Here is a 19,610-nt window from a genome sequence, read left to right on the forward strand (position 1 = left end):
CGCACCTGGTTTGTTGCTGATTACAGGGCGGGGACCAAAGGGATTGAGGTTCAGGTCTGTTGTGGCTCAGATTCCCTTGTCTCTCCTGTGCGCGGATCTCTCCTCTTCCATGAGTCTGTGGAGTTGTACCTTTGGCAGTGTCGCGGTGGCTTAACACGCTGTGGTCACCTTGCGTCAATCACCACCATTCCTCCTCGTTGGTGAGTTTATCTGCTGCCTTTTACGCACCATTGGTTGTCACTTTGCGCTCAAAAGTGCTTTCCCTCCAGTGCTCTGGTGTAGGCTGACGGCCAGCTGCTTTGGGAGCATTGATTGCAACTCTTGGGTGAGTTTTACACAAAGTTGCTCTTCCTGCTGCTGTGCTGAGCGCACCGGCACTCACATGTTCTTCCTTCTTCCCCAGTGCCATCGCAGTGTGCATTGGCCATTGACAGCGGTTTGTTTAAGTCATCAGAGTGGGATGTTTGGGTAAGCAGCATGCCTCTCCTTTTGACCCAGCTGACTGTGCCTCGTCCACCCTAATGCCTTCTTCTTCATGCAGTTTGGTGCTTCGGTAGGTGCACCTTGCGCACACTTTCTGCGGAGGCCGGGAGCGCGCCTTCCACGTCTGCTGGGAATAAGTCTTGGCACACACCATTCATCGCGCTGTGGCGAAACTCCTCCCACCGGTGCTGTTCTGGATGCTTTAAAAACACAGCAACCCTCCCAAGCTGGTCTTGGGATTTTCTTTAGACATTAGTTACCAAAACGTCTTTAAGGTTCTAAGAGTTGCCACTGTGTAAATATTGTACATATTATCTGTGCATAACTGGTATTTGATTTATTTTGCATTCTGTTTTTGCTTTGCATGTGTTGTATTTTGTTTGGGTTTGAGTTTGTTTTGTTTAATTCTTCTACACGATTGGACAAGAAATTAGTACTCTTTTAAAGAAATCTGTGAAATAAAGAACCTTGCCTGTTATAATTAAGGGTTCTGTCTCTGCCCCATGATTGAAGGTAAAACGAGCCTGTCTGCCTTTATGCAAGGTTTACCCTAGGTGGCGTTGTCACTTGGTAACTTGAAGCTTCCTCTACTTGCCACATTTGGCGTAGTTCGACAGGACACCACGAAATAAATGGGCAGAGACATTTTACTTATTTTTGTTTTCTATATACAGTATATATTAAAAAAAAATCCAGAACAGCAGGGGTGGTGTTAGGACTAAAATGTTCTCTTTTTGGAGCCTTTCGGCAGTTTTCCGCAGCCGACATGGAAGAGGAGATGCAGCGGTGTCATCTCGGACCAGGGGGTCTCCACGGACCCTAAAAAGATAGAGGCTGTGTCTCAATGGGAGCGTCCCACTAATGCTTCCGAGCTGCTCTCATTCTTGGGCTTCGCCAGCTACTATCGCCAATTTGTAGAGGGATTTGCCAAGTTGGCTACCCCTTTGCACCGGTTGGTGGCTGAGCTAGCCGGCACAAGGTCTAAGAAGGGCTCGAACAAAGCTCTAGAGGCTGCATGGACTCCACAGTGCGAGCAGGCGTTTGAGGCTTTGAAAGCGAAGCTAGTGTCTGGACCCGTTTTCGCGTTTGCAGACTTTTCAAAGCCGTTTATTTTGGAGGTGGATGCTAGTTATAGTGGACTGGGAGCTGTTCTCTCCCAAGAGACAAACAGTGGGGTGAGACCGGTGGCCTACGCAAGCAGGTGGTTGCGGCCCACTGAGCACCACATGGTAACTTACAGCTCCATGAAGTTGGAATTCTTAGCGCTCAAGTGGGCCATGACGGAGAAGTTCCGTGAATATCTGTTGGGTCACAAGTGCACAGTGTACGCTGACAATAATCCGCTGAGCCATCTCCAGACTGCAAAACTGGGTGCGACAGAGCAAAGATGGGCTGCTCAGCTTGCTGCCTTTGAATTCAACATAAGGTACCGTTCAGGTCGAAGTAACAGGAATGCTGATGCTCTATCCAGGCAGTGTTCAGGCTCTGAGGCCTTGGCCCAATATCTGCCGGGTACTCCAGCCCCTCTTGCACTGTTGCATGGCCCGGTGCTCAATCCGGTTGTGACAGCGACCCAGTCTTTGGTCTCAGCCTTCCCAGGCCATTCTGTTTCCGACCTCAGGTCCTTACAGGAACACGATCCTCTGTTGAAGGAGGTCCTTGTGTTTTTGCGGCAGAAAACTCAACCCTCCTCTTCTGAGAGACGCCATCTCTCAAAGCGTGCTCTTGCTTTGCTTCGCCAACGGAAGCACTTTGTGGAGCAAGATGGGGTTCATTTTCGTAGGACTTGCCGTTCTCCTGTGCGCGGATCTCTCCTCTTCCGTGAGTCTGTGGAGTTGTACCTTTGGCAGTGTCGCGGTGGTTTAACACGCTGTGGTCACCTTGCGTCAATCACTACCGTTCCTCCTCGTTGGCGAGTTTATTTGCTGCCTTTTACGCACCATTGATTGTCACTTTGCGCTCAAAAGTGCTTTCCCTCCAGTGCTCTGGTGTAGGCTGACGGCCGGCTGCTTTGGGAGCATTGATTGATACTCTTGGGTGAGTTTTACACAAAGTTGCTCTTCCTGCTGCTGCGCTGTGCGCACTGGGCACTCACGTGTTCTTCCTTCTTCCCCAGTGCCATCGCAGTGTGCATTGGCCATTGACAGCGGATTGTTTAAGTCATCAGAGTGGGATGTTTGGGTAAGCAGCATGCCTCGCCTTTTGGCCCAGCTGGCTGTGCCTCGTCCACCCTAATGCCTTCTTCTTTATGCAGTGTGGTGCTTTTGGTAGGCGCACCTTGCGCACACTTTCTGCGGAGGCCGGGAGCGCGCCTCTGTTGGGGTCTTTGGACCGGTGCTCCTTCTGATCGTTAAGCTGCTGGTTTCTGCCTGGCTCTTTTAAAATTATAATCCCTCTGTCTCCTGATGTGGTGCATTTATATCACAGCGGGACCGAACTGCACCTTCCGCGTCTGCTGGGAATAAGTCTTGGCACACACCATTCATCGCGCTGTGGCGCAACTCCTCCCACCGGTGCTGTTCTGGATGCTTTAAAAACACAGTAACCCTCCCAAGCTGGTCTTGGGATTTTCTTTAGACATTAGTTACCAAAACGTCTTTAAGGTTCTAAGAGTTGCCACTGTGTAAATATTGTACATATTATCTGTGCATAACTGGTATTTGATTTATTTTGCATTCTGCTTTTGCTTTGCATGTGTTTGGGTTTGAGTTTGTTTTGTTTAATTCTTCTACACAATTGGACAAGAAATGAGTACTCTTTTAAAGAAATTTGTGAAATAAAGAACCTTGCCTGTTATAATTAAGGGTTCTGTCTCTGCCCCATGATTGAAGGTAAAACGAGCCTGTCTGCCTTTATGCAAGGTTTACCCTAGGTGGCGTTGTCACTTGGTAACTTGAAGCTTCCTCTACTTGCCACACACGGATATGATGGAACGTTACATCTGGTTGGTTTAGAATCATGTCCATACAGAGCACGTCAAGGTTCATGTAAAAACGACCCGACGACATGGCCAGATCGCCAATGTCCTGTTATTTGTGAGTACCTCATTAACAGCCCTGACGTCTACACAATGGAGAAGATGAGAACTTACAAAAGCTTGGATGCATATATTTTCTTTAGGGTAGGCTTATGTGTGTGTTTTTGTGTCTATATAGGCCTGTGTCATCATGATAACTGGCTCGTTACGCGATGTGGCTATGCTAGGCTAGCACCGCTAATAATATGTAGGCTATGGCATATTGGTAAATATATAAATGAATTAATTTGATATTTCATTGAAGAAACAAGTTTGATAGTTCATTTGAATTTATTACACACACACACACACACACACACACACACACACAATGTCTTATAGATTTAATATTTTTTTATTAATAATAATATACTTCTATATTATATAAATATGATATAAGATTATAAAATATAAAAATGCATTATAAAACAAAACAAAATTTAACAGAATAAAGTTAAACTGTATTAATCATATTTTATGTTTTAGTTTTTTAAAAACACTTTTATCCCAATATGCAAAATATGAAAGATGATAAAATACTTGTTTGTTTTTTTTTATTATTTGTATTCAATACACTTTGATAAGAATTACTGCATAGTGTTAATTTCACTTTTTATTTGAAAAACAAAATGTGAAAAATGATAGATTTTGTTGTTGTTCATTTGGTTCCCATTAAAAACACTTATTTTGTTTATTTGATTCAAATTAAGGCCACTTTGATAAAAAAAAAAAATAACTGTATATTGTTGATATAGGCTTCAAAATTTCATTTTTTTTTAACAAACATTTTCAGTTGGTGTTGTGCCTTTTTCAATGAAAAAAAGGTTGAAAAATACTGCAATACATCACTAATCCCTAAACATGCAGAAATAACTAAAGGTATGTTTAGCAAAGTGTGATTTTAACTTTTGTTTTACAAATATACATATATCTGTTAGCATGTAGAGTAATAATACACATACTCTTTGTAGATGACATGGAAAGTTGAAGACAGATGGGGTCGCACCATCTCTAAGCCTGACAATCTGACCCATCTTGTCAAAATGATCAGGTTTGAAGTGCTCATTAAAGAGCACTGATGAATTAGTAGGAACAAAGCCCTCCTGTCTTAAAACAACTTCCATTGCCTCCTCAAGCCTGTATCACGGGGAAACCTTCAACATGGGAAGAAGAAAAAAACAAGAGACAATGAGAGAGCGTACCAGTTAGCGCTTATACACGTAAATAATGTTCCTTACGATGACATAATATTCTAAATTGTAAATAAACCAAAATAATTGTTCAATCTTGCTTGTGAAAAGTAATCCCACAGGATCTGGTTTGAATACTGCGCCGTTTATTGCAATTAAAAGCTGTACAAAACACCTACCGGCATAGTTATCTCTAGTGCTAGCGTAGAGTGAGAAGACTTGTCCAATATGGCGGAGACGTTTCATGCATTCCAGCACTTCATGAGGCATCTATGTATAAAATGTCTATGTCCAAAACGATCAGGCCCGGTTGTAGATGCCACTACTTCACGCTACTTCACACTGGAATTCATCATACAGAGAAATAAACTGGAGCAGGGCGTGGCCGGTTGGTGAGGAGCTCTGTATCTACAATAAAGTTAAAGACGTTTCTTTCAAAATCTTACGTAACATATACCCGGCCAAAAAACATTAGAAAGATTAAAATTAAATATTAATTACAAATGTGACTTCTGCCATATGGAAACAGAAACCATCATCCACCTGTTCTATCACTGCATCTACAGTAAAAACCTCTGGTCTTTTATATAGAAGCTTATTCATAACAAAACAGGCCATGTGATTGGCCTCCAGGGGGGGTATTGCACAAAGACAGTTGCTATCCGTACGTAGTCATATCAATATACTGACATTCTATCCATACGTAGCGCCCCTCATTGGTCAGTTTAGGTGAAGTGAGAGGTCACGTGATTAAGACGCTAGGTACTTGTACTTCTGCTTGCTATTAATACGTAGATTCCTAAACTAAGTTACAGACATGCTACGTATTTATGAATTGTTGTGATATTCATACGTAGCGCCCCTCAATGGCCAGTACTTCTGTTTACTATTAAAATGTACATTCCTAAAGTATGTTACGGACTAACTAACCTTTACCGTAACCCTAAACTACGTTACATACGAATTAAGATTTCTTGCTCCCTATGCAGGAGACCAGAGTTTGTATCCCGGCTAATATACTGACCCTTTTTTTTTTTTTAATTTCCCCTCTGGGAGATCAATAAATGTCTATTCTATTCTATTCTATTCTATTCTATGATAAACTTTAAGTAGAAATCTAATAATCACTATCAATACTGTAAAATATGTTTACAAACAAAAAAGCTGTTAAACTCTACTATTCAGTCTGTAAACATTTGAAACCTGAAGATCTCTAAATTTAGTTCTCTTTCCTTTTATTCATTGTTATTGTGTTATTTTTTATTGCAATGTAAACTGTTGTAATTGCGCTAATTTGTGTTCAGTAAAAAAAAGACATGTTTTGCGCATGCATTGAAAGGATCCAAAACTATCCGGCAGTGCCCAATCCTTTCACAGGCTGGATAGTTTGAGAAGGATCTGTCAGTCCGTGACAAGATTGGACACTGACATCCATGGCACTGATAGGCACTGACTTGGAGGAACAGCCGGAACAACACTTCTTATTCTGTGGTAACTATTGGAGGTTGGCAAAAACAAAAGATGCGAATTACTGCTATTTACTGTGAGAGATTGTTGAGCAGCAGATTTGACATCTCAGAGAGCAACGCGAGGGAATAGATCAATAAATTAAAAAAATTAAAAACATTTAATAAATGTAGTCTCTTTTAGAAATTCCATTAGAGGTCTCTGAAAAAACCTGTCTGTGCCATCCAAGAGAGACTGAAGAGGAGGACTTGATTTTTGCCATGTAAAAGCTTTGTTTGCCTGTTTTTTCCTTGACTAAGAAAAATGGACATAAGAGCACATGTTGTACAGTTTCTTTGGCTCCAAAGAGTTGACGGGCCGCTGTGGGTATTTGCCAATTGAGGGTGTTCACCTACGTCACATTCTGGACAGTAACCCGGATGCACGGTCATAATGGAGGCACTAGGAGGTAAACACTACAATGGATGAATATCCAAAACCACAGAAAAGCTCCTCAAAATGCATTATAAATGCAAAGGCATACAGGGAAGGACACGATAGTTGGAAAAGTTAAGGTTCATTGGTAGTGTAGATCCATACAAGTTGGCGGAGAGTCTTCCGTCTATAGAGGGTTTTAACAGCATGTCATCACCACGCCATCAAACCAGTAGTTGCCATATTGGAGGTACTCAGCAGGTAAACAAAACAGATTCCGAAAGTCGAACAAAAGAAAATGATGAATTATTGCCGTGTTTATGGCTGTACTAATCGGTCAGACCGTGAAAAACATTTGGCGTTTTATACACTGCCAAAAGTTATAACAAATCAGGGAGAACAATTTTGAAAGTTATCAGAGGAAAGGAGGCGCTTGTGGTTAGTGAAGCACAACTAGGATCTACGAGGCAAAAATTTGGACAACATCCGAATTTGTTCGGCCCATTTCTTGACAGGTAAGTGAATTGTTGATAGCAGCAGCTCTTAACTATTATTCTAGTGTGATGATAATATAATTTATATCAAGCAACTGCATGTGGCATAATTGACCTAATATAATCACATTTAATAGCCTGCTACAGTAGCAACAAAGTTCCTAAAATGTACAGCTAAAATGTGCTGTATTTCTCATTGTTTTTCAGGTAAAAGGTCTGACTTTATAAAAAGTACGACCCAGATTGGGTCAGGTTTAAAACCAGGTAGTTGACGATATCTCAGGATATCATTTTAATACAAGACCACATCTCAAACAAAGAGAAAAAATTAAAATGTAGTTGATAATTGATGTGAGAAATTCAGTGTAGGTGAATGATAATCATGTGTGAATGTTCATTCTTCAGTGTAAGAGGGTCCCAAAATAAAAAGTCGCTAAGAGCCCTATATCATTGTATGTCACTGAGTCCTGTCTGTGTGAACCTTTCTGAGGATGGACATGATTTTCTATCAAATTAGATAAATTTCCTACTGACAGGTGGAGCTGCCCTAAGCGACACAACCATTTTTGGTTGCCTTGCATTGACTGACCACGGCTACAGCCATGAAAGAAAAAAGCTCAATTTACTCTCCCTGTAGAAGCCATAATTTATTTTTTTAACATTATTTATACTTTTATTTTATTTTGTATTTGTGTTTACCTGAGCCTAATGTGGGCGATGTAGGCTGGTTATTTACTGTAGGTTGCCTTGGTGTTGGCACGGGGGTTGGTGATTCTGGAGAGAAACAAACAGTTTTTCGACTGCGCTTGGTTGGGCTGCTGTGTTCACCTGTTTGGTCGAACCTCTTTGTATACAGTATTTATTAAACCCTGGAATTATTAATGAATTAAAGAATCAAAAATATCAATGGCAAAGGTGGACATTTTTGTTTTAATTCATTTACTGAGAACACGTCAAAACAATCCCTGAATGCAACCAGAACTTTATTTAAAGCTGTTCACAGCTTTATTATTTATTTAAAGCTGTCCCCTGTCCCCACTTCTTTTTGATATAGCAATGAGCCCTTGGTAATGGCAATGAGGAATGAATCCGACTTAAGGGGGGGTCATGCTGATGATTTAATTTTGTATCTTTCTAAAACTGACATCTCAATTACTAAAGCCCTAGACATAATTACTATTTTGATCAAATTTCGGGTTACAAAATGAATCTGTCAAAGAGCATTATATTTCCAGATAACGCTGAGGCCGCATTTACTTTGACGAGTTTCCATTTCAACTGGCTCATGATACTGTAGCTTTGCCTGCTTGGGGATCTCAGTATCATGCAAATTGAAGGATCTATTCAAACACAATATGAAACCAGCACTGGAGAGGGCCAAACTGGATCTCAATCAATGGTCATCACTCCCTGTTTCTCTAGCTGGTAGACTCAGCTCTGTCAAGATGAACATCTCACCAAGGTTTTTGTTTTTCTTTCAAACAATACCTGTTTTGATCACAAAGTCATTTTTTAAAGAATTTTTCTGAAATAAATCCATCCCAAGGATTAAGAAATCATATCTGGTGAAAAAGAAGACAGAGGGGGGCTTGGGACTGCCCAACCTTTTACATTATTATTGGGCCTCCAATACTCACAGAATGGTTTTTTGGTTATCACAATTTGACCATAGCAATGGACCAGTATGGGCTAAAATGGAGCAGGCTTTGTGTAATCCAGTATCTTTAACATCTGTGCTTGGTGCTCCACTACCTCTTAGCATGAAAACTTTGGGATCTTAGATGAAACATGGCAGTCTGCAGTTTTCAGAATCCATTCTACATCCATATGCATTAGTTATGTTCGTATTACAGTTTAAAGTAATACATAGATTACACTTTAGCAGAAGCAGACTAGCAAAAATGTTCCCAGGTTTAGATAAGACTTGTCCCCACTGCCACCAGGATGAAGCGACTCTTTACCATTCATTTTGGAGCTGCCCTTGTCTCATACCATTCTTGGCAGCCATCTTTGAAATATTTTCTATTATTTGTGGTAAGGAAATACATCCAGACCCAGAAATTGCATTATTTGGAGTAGTTCCTGTAGGGTCTGCTCTTTCAAGTACACAGGGGGATGCTTTAGCCTTTCTGTCTTTAATAGCAAGACATTTAGTGTTGACGCACTGGAAATCTATACCAAACCACCGTCTCATAGCTCTTCAAGCTTGAGAAACATGCCCTATTCGCACGGGATTACTTTTGCCAAGTGACCACATGAAATTTGTAATAGTTCCGGAGAATGACTGTGAAGTATGTCAGTAATTTGTAAAGTAAGAATTCCCCCGCAAATTACCTATTATATTTGACTGAACTCCGAGGTTCTGTGGTAATACTACTCCAATGCAAATAGGCCTCTCTGATTTGGACAGAAATCGGTGGGATCTGATGCACGAATACGCGTTGTTTTGTTTCCGGGATGCATGTTTATTTACTTAGGACCAAAACCTTATTGGCTCGTAACAAAACAAAAAGGGAAGGCTGAAGAGAAGAAGCAATATCAGAAGTAAATGATGGATCAAGTCGTGCTTTGCACTGTGCGTAGGGTTGCCACCCGTCTCTTAAAATACGGAATCGTTCCTTATTTGGCATTAAATGGTGCGTCCCGTACTGAGCCAAAATTGAACACTGTTTGTTCTGTATTTGCATAAATGACCAGAACACTAGACATGTCCGTCAGACCGTCACACACAAAAACGCAGGAATGCCAAGGCCAGCAACATCGTCGTGGTGGGATCTACCTAGGACCACCGCTCTCTGTGGTGTGTCTTGGTGTGTACTGTGTACCTGGCTGTGTGTGTGATGGTTTCACGGACTGTTGGACAGAGAGAGACGACACACATCAGAGCTGCAGCTCAGACCCTAAACTTTAGAGAGTTTTCAGTGTCTCAAACAGCCTTAGGAGAACAACACTGTAGATATGAACAATCTGAGAAGTTCTTCATACATCCATCATCTCCTGAGGCTGATACAGTAAGGCACATCATGGTTGGATTGTAAGCTTGTAAAATTGATTAATTTGAAAGACTACTATAATTTGATTTAATGTTTAGAATGTGGAGGTTTTAAAGTTTAATGAAAGATCATTTATTTATTATTACAGTAGTATTAGACAATATAAATAGGCATATTATGTATGGTCTAAACAAAAATCATACTGATAGGTTAACATTAATTAAATAAATAAATACATGAATATTTTATTTTACATTATATATATTCGCTATAGGTTAAAAATGTTTGTAGAGATTTCTGTATATTCTAGTGGTTCCCAAACTGGGGTATGTGTACCCCTCGGGACAGGGGTCTGCAACCTGTGGCTCTGGAGCCTCATGTGGCTCTTTGACGTTTTAGCAATGGCTCCCTATAGCTATAAAACAATATTAAAATAATGAATTGTTATTTCTTACAGAGGGTGTTAATGATAAATGACATTGACACCAAAAAAAATCATGATATAACAATTTGTCAACCTAAAAATAACTATCATCAACCATAAACTTTACTTGCTCCTGTGGTTAACCTTATGTTTTAAATCCCTGGTAAGAAAACTAAACCAACAAAAAGACTCTTCTGGAAGAAAATAGAGATTTTATTTGTGTGGGGAAATATTTAATTAACTGCCAACGTGCAGTAATATGCATGCTTGATATGTTGCAAGAAATAAGCAATTACTATGTGCAAGTATGATCATGTGTTATCTTTAAAGTTATTTTTGTAGCACTACAAATACATCAACAAACAAAAAAAAATATTTATATATAATAATATTATTAGATATAATTGTAACTACATATACCATTTTATACACTATATTGACTTCATTGAGATGGTACTTTTGTGGTCCTTTTGAGAGTAATGGTTGCAGACTGCTACATTTCAGTTTATTTTTCAACATTATAAAAATTTTTTTACATGAGCACAGACTTTTTCTTTTCATCCATCAGTCATCATTTGTTGCACAACTTTTTAAAATACACCAAAACATGAAGTTTAAATTCTAAAATGAACAAAAAATCAGAAATGAATTAATAAAAAATTCAAGGTTAATGATGGACGAGACACAGGAAAGAGTTTAGATGAGCCTGCAGACACAAATGATGGTGTCCCTTATTTTCTTTTCTGAAAGGTGGCAACTCTGACCGTGTGGTATGAATCTTTTTTTTTTCTTTCTGTTTGTAGCCTTCTATTTCATACAGCTGGTTAGCGCTAGCAGTAACACAGCACTGAGCTGTAGTCAAAAGCCTGTAAAGTGGTTTTAACATCAACTCACACGCTGTCATCATGTCAAGTGAACTACTACTAGTACCACTACTTAAATTTCAGCAAAATCTCAGGCTTCGGCTATCCCGTGCGAATGCGCCACATAATAAGCGGACATTGGGGGGTAATTTATTTATTACATTGCATCCCCAGAGAATACTGATCCCGTGCGAATGGGGCTTTAGATACTCCATTAGGAACTCAGTGTACAGATATTTTTTCAAGTTTAAAGTTATTTTTAAAGTCTGGATGTCGTTCCTGTCAATAATTTTGGAAACAAAAGGAAGACTGGATCTTGGCCTCTAGTGGGGCTGGCATTCATCCAGAGTTTTTTTTTTTTTAATTTTACATTTTTATTCATTTGAGCAGCATATTACAAACTTATTTTACATAATAACAAAACTAAAACAATGGTACTCAAAAGGAGCAGGAAGAAGTTCAAAGAACTTATAAAAACTGACCCCTCATCTCACCGTGCATCTAAATAATCACTACACAAACTTTCAGCGTATACTCATGCAAACAACACATGCATGAGTCTATGCTTGTACATAGTTAAAGGTGGAATTTGCAATCCTGTTCAGAAACACTTTTTGGTATACTGGGTGAAATTTTCCTTCCATCCTGAGAGTAGTCAATACAATATGTATTCAGAAAAAGGAACAAAAAGAATCAGTAACAGCTGGAATCCTGTAAAAACTCTGACCAGTCCCTTCCATTCGGTCCAAATGGAAACAACCAATCAGATGCCTTAAGGTCTCGTCCTGCTCACGCCCCCCTCTTGTGGGGTCGTGGTTTTCGGATGAAGTCCCGACAGGAGCATACAGGAGGAGGAGGTAGGGGGCGGAGCTTAGTGCAGGTCTTGCTAGCCGAAATCACGCTAGTTTTCCTAAATTGCCAACAATAGCTTTAAACAAAGATGACAAACAACGAACTCATAGCATGTGGTTTCCCATCCAGTCTTTTGTTTATTTAATATTTATATTTTTAAAATGGCACTTAAATGATTTGCATTTTTTATTTGTGTAAAGGAATTATACAGTACTACATACTTCTTCTTGCTTCTCTCGACGAGGACAGTCGCACTCTCTGTTTCTCCCTCCCTTCCTCTCTTATCTCTCTCCCTGCTGCTGCTTTGTCTGGTCTTGTGAGCCTAACAAGAGCCTCTCTCTGCAGCTCCTCCAAAACCGGAATAATGGAATTAAATAGTTGGTCTCTCAGTGCAATCGATCAGATTTTTTCGACGAAAAGAACCGGGGGTGGTGAACCTGCATGTCCAAGCGGGACGTTTGCGGCTGGATACACACTTGACCCTTGGAACAAGTGGCGAGTTGTGTGTCTGTCCATCCTTTCTGTGGAAGACGTGGAGGACATCTACATGATTGGAATAATGATAGTAGGCATGCTGCTGATCGGAGCTGGTGGCTTCCTAATCTATCGAAAAGTCCGTACTACGCTGGCGACTGTTTTGGAAAAGCTGCCAGTGATTTCTGAAGGATGTAGCAGGGCTCTGAACACTCAGACTCATGTGTTGATTGATATCAAAAGCAAGCAAGAGCTGCTTTTGGATCGTCTACGTGTCATGGATAACAATTGGGAGAAGTTGGAGACCCGGCTTGGAAGTAGTAGTTAGGCCACTCATTGGATTACAGCAGAGAGACATGTATCTTAGTATCCTATAACATTAGTTTAATATTTCCTAATGCAATGAGATGAAGCTTACTAATAAGATACCCTATTCATTTAGTGGGATGGTTTTCATATTTTTGTCCAACAAATTTTCTATTTAGGAAGCACGCAGATAGATAGGAAAAATGTAATCTTTTCAAATGAGGAAAAATACATTGAGATTGACTGAGGATAATATTACTGGTATGTTACCACAGCTGAAAAATCATGGTCTAATGAGAGACTGAATGAATGAGCAGTGATGTATTTTAAATAACTGTTCACATATATTTACAAACATGTAAAAATTATATCTCAAACCTGTTGCATAGCCCAATTTAATGATTTTAAAATAAAGAAAACTGTTTATTTCAACAGCATTTGCCCATATTATTGAAATCACATGTTGATGAATTCATTTTCATTTCAAAGTGACTGTAGAGCAGTGGGAGGGCAGCGATACTCCCAGTTGCTCCTTGCAGTGGCTGAACTGGAGGCTTCTTCTCCTCAGCTTTTCGGGATGGAGAGACGCGAGGATAGAAAACTGGCAAAATACGTCACCACAGGAGACGTTACCTGCAACAGACACTACTGTCAATGGCCTTGTCTCACCTCCATGAGACTTGTGCAGATAGGTTGAACATGCTGGAGAACCTCAATAGCACCCAGTAAACCATCAGTGAGAAAGAACAGAACAGAGAAAGCCAAGTTATCTTGACCCAGAGGTAGAGGGGAAAACACACAAATAGTTCATGTGTTGTGCTGCATTTTTATAGATATGGTTTAAAACGATGCACAGCAGATATGTGAGAAGAAAGTGTCAGAAGACAGATTTGAGATGTAATACAAAAGGATTAAAAAAATATAGAATAATATTCTGGTGATATATAACACACTAGAAAACTGTAGCTGTTCTAATTCACTTCAATTAAAAATAAACAACCTTATTTGTCCCCGGGAGGAAACGCAAATAATCTAATCATCTAATCTAATAATTTCTAGTTTTATAATAAAGGCTGACTTTTGATTTACAAACCAAAGATTAAGAACAGTAAAGGTGCATTCACACTGAACATGACTGTAGTGACTGCAGTCACTTCAAGCGCCCGTGATGAGTCGCTTGAACATAGTGGCGCTTTTTGGTCACTCATCACTTCATCGCTCCAGTGATGTGATGAACAGGGAACAGAATGTGTGTGGAGCCAGTGACAGGGGAGAGGGGGGGCTGATCACTTCTTCTCCGGCCGTACGTTTACAGCACTTGTCATTAAAACTGCCGCTTTTACAGTTTAAATGATCAACTTACCGAGTTACTAAAGGATGAGTTCACTCAGAATGTTGGCTTATTCAAGAAGTTAACCGCTTTCATTTTGCCCCAGTAAGTTGAGGAAGTGTACAGCCTCCCTGTGCACCCTGTAGTGGGAGGGAGGGGCTTCTGCCTCGGCTCTACAGACAGTGAAGGACGACGTAGTTGACGTTTGAAAAGTTCAAACTTTTGAACTTTAAGCGACTAGGTCACGCAGGTTCTGGTAACCAAAATCATGCAAGTCAGGTCATTTGAAGGGAGTTCGCTCGAAGTCCCGTCATTTACATTGATTTTGAATGTAATCTAGTCGCATTCGGTGTGAACGCACCTTTAAGAGGAAGTTTAGTTTGACAAAAGAGGTTCAGACTGAGATGCTGCTTTTCTTTAGGTGGGACGAACAATAGAGTGAAACACCTCAGTGACACTTGGAAAGAGTAAAAGAGTGATCTGGAAACAAGATGACCCCAAATGCTTCACTCACTCTATCCCGAACATCCTTGGTTTTAACTCTGCTGCTGCCTGGGGTAACCCCTGTGGTAACAGAAGCAGTGATAGGTCAGTGTATGGTGGTTATTACATTTGATGTTTGATTTTAGTGCAAAGAATCAGAAGGTTTTGATATGTGAGGACATATTTAGTGGGACAATAAAATATTCACATACATGAGAGTATTATTCAAGGTTCTGTGTTGCTGCTGCATGTTAGTTTGCAGTATTAGTGAACATTCTAAACAGTTGCAGGTTTCTCTTTACCGTGTGGATTTCTAGGGTGCTTTGATTAAGCCAAGTGCTACCCAAGAGTTGACCAATCCCCCCTAAAATCACCAGATGCTACATTCTCACAACATCAAGAATCAAGTTATCTTTAAGCATATTTGAGATAAACTAGTATTAAATGCAGTGTTGGGAGAATGTTAGACACAGAATCGATGACACATGAAACAGCAAAGAGTGGATTAAGCAGGAAGCAGAGTTAGTCAAGAGTTTTCTTAGTTTTATTGTTGTCTTTTTTGTCCGTAGTGCTTCTAACGACAAGGAAGGAAGTATCCCAAAGATATTAAAATGTCAATAAACAGACAAACACCTCAGAGTAGTTCAGTGTTATGTTCTGCATAAGAAGCAAGTTTTTTTTTTCATATTTGAAAAAAGAGCAATAGGATAAACGTAGGACAGGTAATAAGACAGTCATAATCTGTGATTGAATGCTGAGAGGCAGGCAGTTGGCATCAAGTTCAAATACACAGGTGTTGTATTTACAGCATCTTTATACACTCTTACATGTCAACACACACAATGGACACGACATTTAATACTTCCGCCTTCCGTTTGGTCACATTAGCTTCACATCACCCCCCAAAGGCCGGTTCTACTCAAAGTACATCAATCTATTGCAGGAAACCACCTGCCACCTTCTAACAAACCAGGTAAGTTACATCTCTGTCTCCTAAGATGGAAAATGTGAGCACACTAACAGTGTTTCTACCAAGCTGTCACGTCAGAAAAGATGGCAACACTATAAGCTGTTTCTATTGGGAACACTTTGATGATTAAATTAAGTTATGCAACAGTGTCAGACACTTTCCCGTTACAAAAAAATAAAATAAAATCTTTGGCAGAGAAAATTAAACAACAACATTGTATATAAAAAAAAATAAACCTGATAGTATTCTTGACATGAAGGACCATTTGTTTGCTCTGTGGTTGGAAGAATATCTCAATGTGGCAAATAGGAAGAAAGTCCTGACACTAAGGAGGTCATCATGCTTATTTCACAAGACTGCACTGCACAAAGTGTTTTAACCATAGCCAAATGTTCCATCATGCTCTGGATGCAAACAATGTCAAATGTAACCAAAAAAACGATGAAGAAAAGAACGGGGGTAAAAATGTCTGAACTGGCCAGTGTGTGCGTCATCGAATTACACACGTGTCCAAACTGCTGTAAAGAAATGTGCTCTATAACATCACCACAGATACAGATGGCTATTTACAGGAAACTACAGGTACGTTTGTATATTTAGGAGTTACTCATTCTCTGCAAAGGTTAGATGTAAACCCAGTTTTTGTGCACTCCTTCACTGCACTTCCTGCTCTGGCCTAACTTAAATTAAAAAAAATTATATTTTAAGCAGTGAATCACTGCAGTTTCATGATTTCATCCTCTCTAACAGGATTTCCTAATAATCTTGCAAAACCAACAAAAGGTGTTTGAACGCCTGTCCTAAAAACAAGCTAAGGCAATCTTAAAGTAATATTTATATTTTGAAAAAAACAAAAGCTGAACATGTTTCTTTCATGATATTACCTCAGGCTACTAAAAAGACAGCTTTAAATGCTGCAAAACACTCATAGAATAAAATGACAATCTCTAACTCAAATGCAGATGGAAACTGCATCCAATAATGCATTGCACTGGTCCTCTGTGAGGATGAACATAAATAAAAACAGACATTATTAGACAGAAAATAAATCACATGTTGAAACTAAATGAGAATAAAACAAAATCATAATACTGTAAATGGGAAAAGTGCACAGTTTACTTTTTTTTTCCTTTACATCACGTATCATAACGTTACACCCTAACTCTGTCTCACACATCATTCACTCTTCCACTCATCACGTCACAGACTATCTGATAAAGTGGGCTTTATCAGCCCTTCAGTAATTTAGTCACAGTTGTACATAAAGGTCTTCCTCCTCACTCCTATTCATACACAGTAAACTGCCCTGGCCACTTCTACTGTAGCTTGTCCTTTAGGCTTTTCCCTTAAATTGTGGGACAAATACAGTTCGCTTTTTTCCCCCCAACCTCATGCCACAGTACACGGTTTCTAAACCTTTAAATAATTACATTTACATCTCCGGTTGAGAAGAGATGGCTAGGCAGAACGTTACATAAATGGTCTTGGATAGATATAAATTGTAGTGGGTTAATGTTGCAAGAGTTGTTATGTAAGAATAGGCCCACACCCTTGCACAGGAGGTTACAAAATGTTACCACGAGTTAGAGGATAACGCTTGTTAGCAAACCACCAAAGAAGCAGATGTGGAGTTACTTCACGTGTAACGTAGCATGTGATAGCATGAATGGTTCCGAAAAGGAAACAAGGTGGTGTCTGTTTTGTCAGTAGAGTTAAATATATTCATGGGGGCTCCCCAGCTCTCTCCTTTGTCACCCAGTTCACTAAAAGTTGCCTGTAAGCTTTGATCTACAGATGGAGCTGAGATCAGTGTCTAAAGGCAACTTCTGCGCTCATCATATGAGGATCAGAGTCACAGGAGGAAAATGGAAATACTTGAGCTTTGATCTAAGAGGTGACCACTAGCACTCGTCTATGTTCAGGCAGATGAATTCCTGGATGCACTTCTTATACTGCTGCTCAGTGGGGCTGCTGCTGGGGTATTGACCTGGCTGACCGAGGGGAGCATCCGATTCTCGCATTTCCTCATTCATCCGTGCTAGACGCAACCTGCAGAAAAGAGCAGATAGATGGGGTGCATGGGATGGAAAGGTGCATAAAAAGACAATGTTCAGGTCCAAAAAAAAACAAAATATAAAGGTAAATGTAGGAAGTAATGTGGAGGTGTAGGGATAAATGTGTATAATGTGATGATAAGAGTCATTAAGTAGATCAATACAAGAATAGCATCACTAGATCAGAATAGTAGTAATTTTTTATGTTTAAATCTACTACCTATCGTTTCAATTTAAATTTGGGATTATATGATTTTGGCGTGAATGTCTAGCAGAACTACAACCATCCAGTTTAACACTTTGTGACGAGTAGGCCATTAATACACATGCAGTTCTTACAGCGTGACAATATCTGCGTTGGCAGCCTGGACAGCAATACTGAGCGGGTCATGGCCTTGCTCGTCCACCTCTGTCTGCGATGCTCCTCGCTTTAGGAACAGACACACCTGACTGTGCAAGCAGAAACGTAGAAACAGAAGAAGCAAAGCCACACAAAAAAGTCAGCACAAACAAAAGGAGAAAATGAAGTGTCAGAGAAGTGTCAAATGTTTTTTTTTTCATAGTTTCAAAGTTATTACCTAAAATATTGCTGCAAGGAGTTTAGGTTAATGAAAAGAATTGCTTATTGAAGTTATACTAAGTATGATGTTTACCCTTGTGCTAAAAAAAAGCAAATTCAGGGTCTTGACAGTTATCTGGATCAATGATCCTAATCATAGTACCATGATCATTCTCACTTTAAAGGCTTGTGAAAAATATCTATCATTGATATCGATACAGTAGGTGCAAATGTGTGGATAACCCCATTGAGTCGAAAAAACCAAGATGAAGTGTGCAAAACTTGAATCAGATCCAGATTTGGTGGGGTAATAAAAAAACCGACCTGACATAACTGAGTGAAATTTTTTTAGAGCATTAATTATATTCTTACCCAGTGTGTCCCAGGTAGGTGGCGTGGTGCAGTGGGCCCCTCCCTCGCATGTCCCTTTGGTTAACATCAGCTCCATTTTGCAGCAGGAACTCACAGGCTATCAAAGATCCCTGGAACAGTTACACACAAGATGAAAAAGAAAAAACAGTTTTTTTCATATTGAAACACTTCATTAAATACATTTGAATCCTATCATTGAATACAAAACCAAAAACTTGCAAATCTAACTCAGAATCTTTTTTTGTAATACACCTGCTGGCCTTTTGGCATTTGATTTGATCTTTGTCAGGACCTTTAACAGTTTTAACATACAGTACATTGCACACATTTCCTTACCCCAATCACAGCCTGAATGAGTGGCGTTTTCCCCTCCTCTTCGTCACTTGCAGCATGCACATTTGCTCCGTGTGCCAGTGCCTCAGCCATGAGGGGCAGGTTGTGGAGCCGAGAGGATCGGTACAGAAGAGCCCCAGGGTGGAGCTCTCTGGGGTCTTCGGGGTCTGACGACACTTCCTGTTCAATCTCCACCTCCCCACTGGAGGACTCCTCAGACTCTTCTTCTGTGAGTGTCAGAGCAAAGGAAGGATTGAAACACTGACTGCTTGAATGTCTGCCTTGTGTTGAAATGCATCTGAATAACAATAATAATAATAATAATGCTCAAGTGTAATAGTTAATAACCAGACAATAAACAGAAAACCACCAGATGTGCAGATGAACATACATACCTTCCTCTGTTACACTGTCCACCACCGACCCTCCAAACGCTAGGATGTCTGTGCTGCCATCAGTGCTTCCTCCCAGGCCGCTGTCACTACTTAGACCTGCGGGGCCAAGCATCGCCAAGCCACGGACACGTTAATCCT

At 40.1% G+C, this 19,610-nt stretch overlaps 1 protein-coding gene across 7 annotated transcripts in view; it reads right to left on the reverse strand.

Annotated features, from left to right (window-relative positions):
* Nucleotides 1-12,899: 12,899 nt before the first annotated feature.
* LOC114462956 (arf-GAP with coiled-coil, ANK repeat and PH domain-containing protein 3-like) overlaps nucleotides 12,900-19,610 on the reverse strand; it is a 65,289-nt gene continuing 58,578 nt past the window's right edge. For 2 of the 7 annotated variants that reach the window (XM_028446097.1, XM_028446096.1), the window contains exons 20-26: nucleotides 19,473-19,568; nucleotides 19,081-19,304; nucleotides 18,745-18,854; nucleotides 18,153-18,263; nucleotides 17,747-17,808; nucleotides 14,821-14,870; nucleotides 12,900-13,609 (exon numbers count right to left, since the gene is read on the reverse strand). In XM_028446097.1, coding sequence (XP_028301898.1) covers nucleotides 13,541-13,609; nucleotides 14,821-14,870; nucleotides 17,747-17,808; nucleotides 18,153-18,263; nucleotides 18,745-18,854; nucleotides 19,081-19,304; nucleotides 19,473-19,568 — 722 coding nt within the window. In that variant the 3' untranslated portion in view covers nucleotides 12,900-13,540. Of the gene's footprint in view, nucleotides 13,610-14,820; nucleotides 14,871-15,427; nucleotides 17,809-18,152; nucleotides 18,264-18,744; nucleotides 18,855-19,080; nucleotides 19,305-19,472; nucleotides 19,578-19,610 lie in introns of those variants that run through there. The other 5 variants (XM_028446095.1, XM_028446094.1, XR_003674045.1 and 2 more) reach the window with 4 other exon arrangements.

The sequence above is a fragment of the Gouania willdenowi genome, chromosome 5 (genome assembly GCF_900634775.1).
Source record: "Gouania willdenowi chromosome 5, fGouWil2.1, whole genome shotgun sequence".
In the NCBI taxonomy this organism is placed as follows: Eukaryota; Metazoa; Chordata; class Actinopteri; order Blenniiformes; family Gobiesocidae; genus Gouania; species Gouania willdenowi.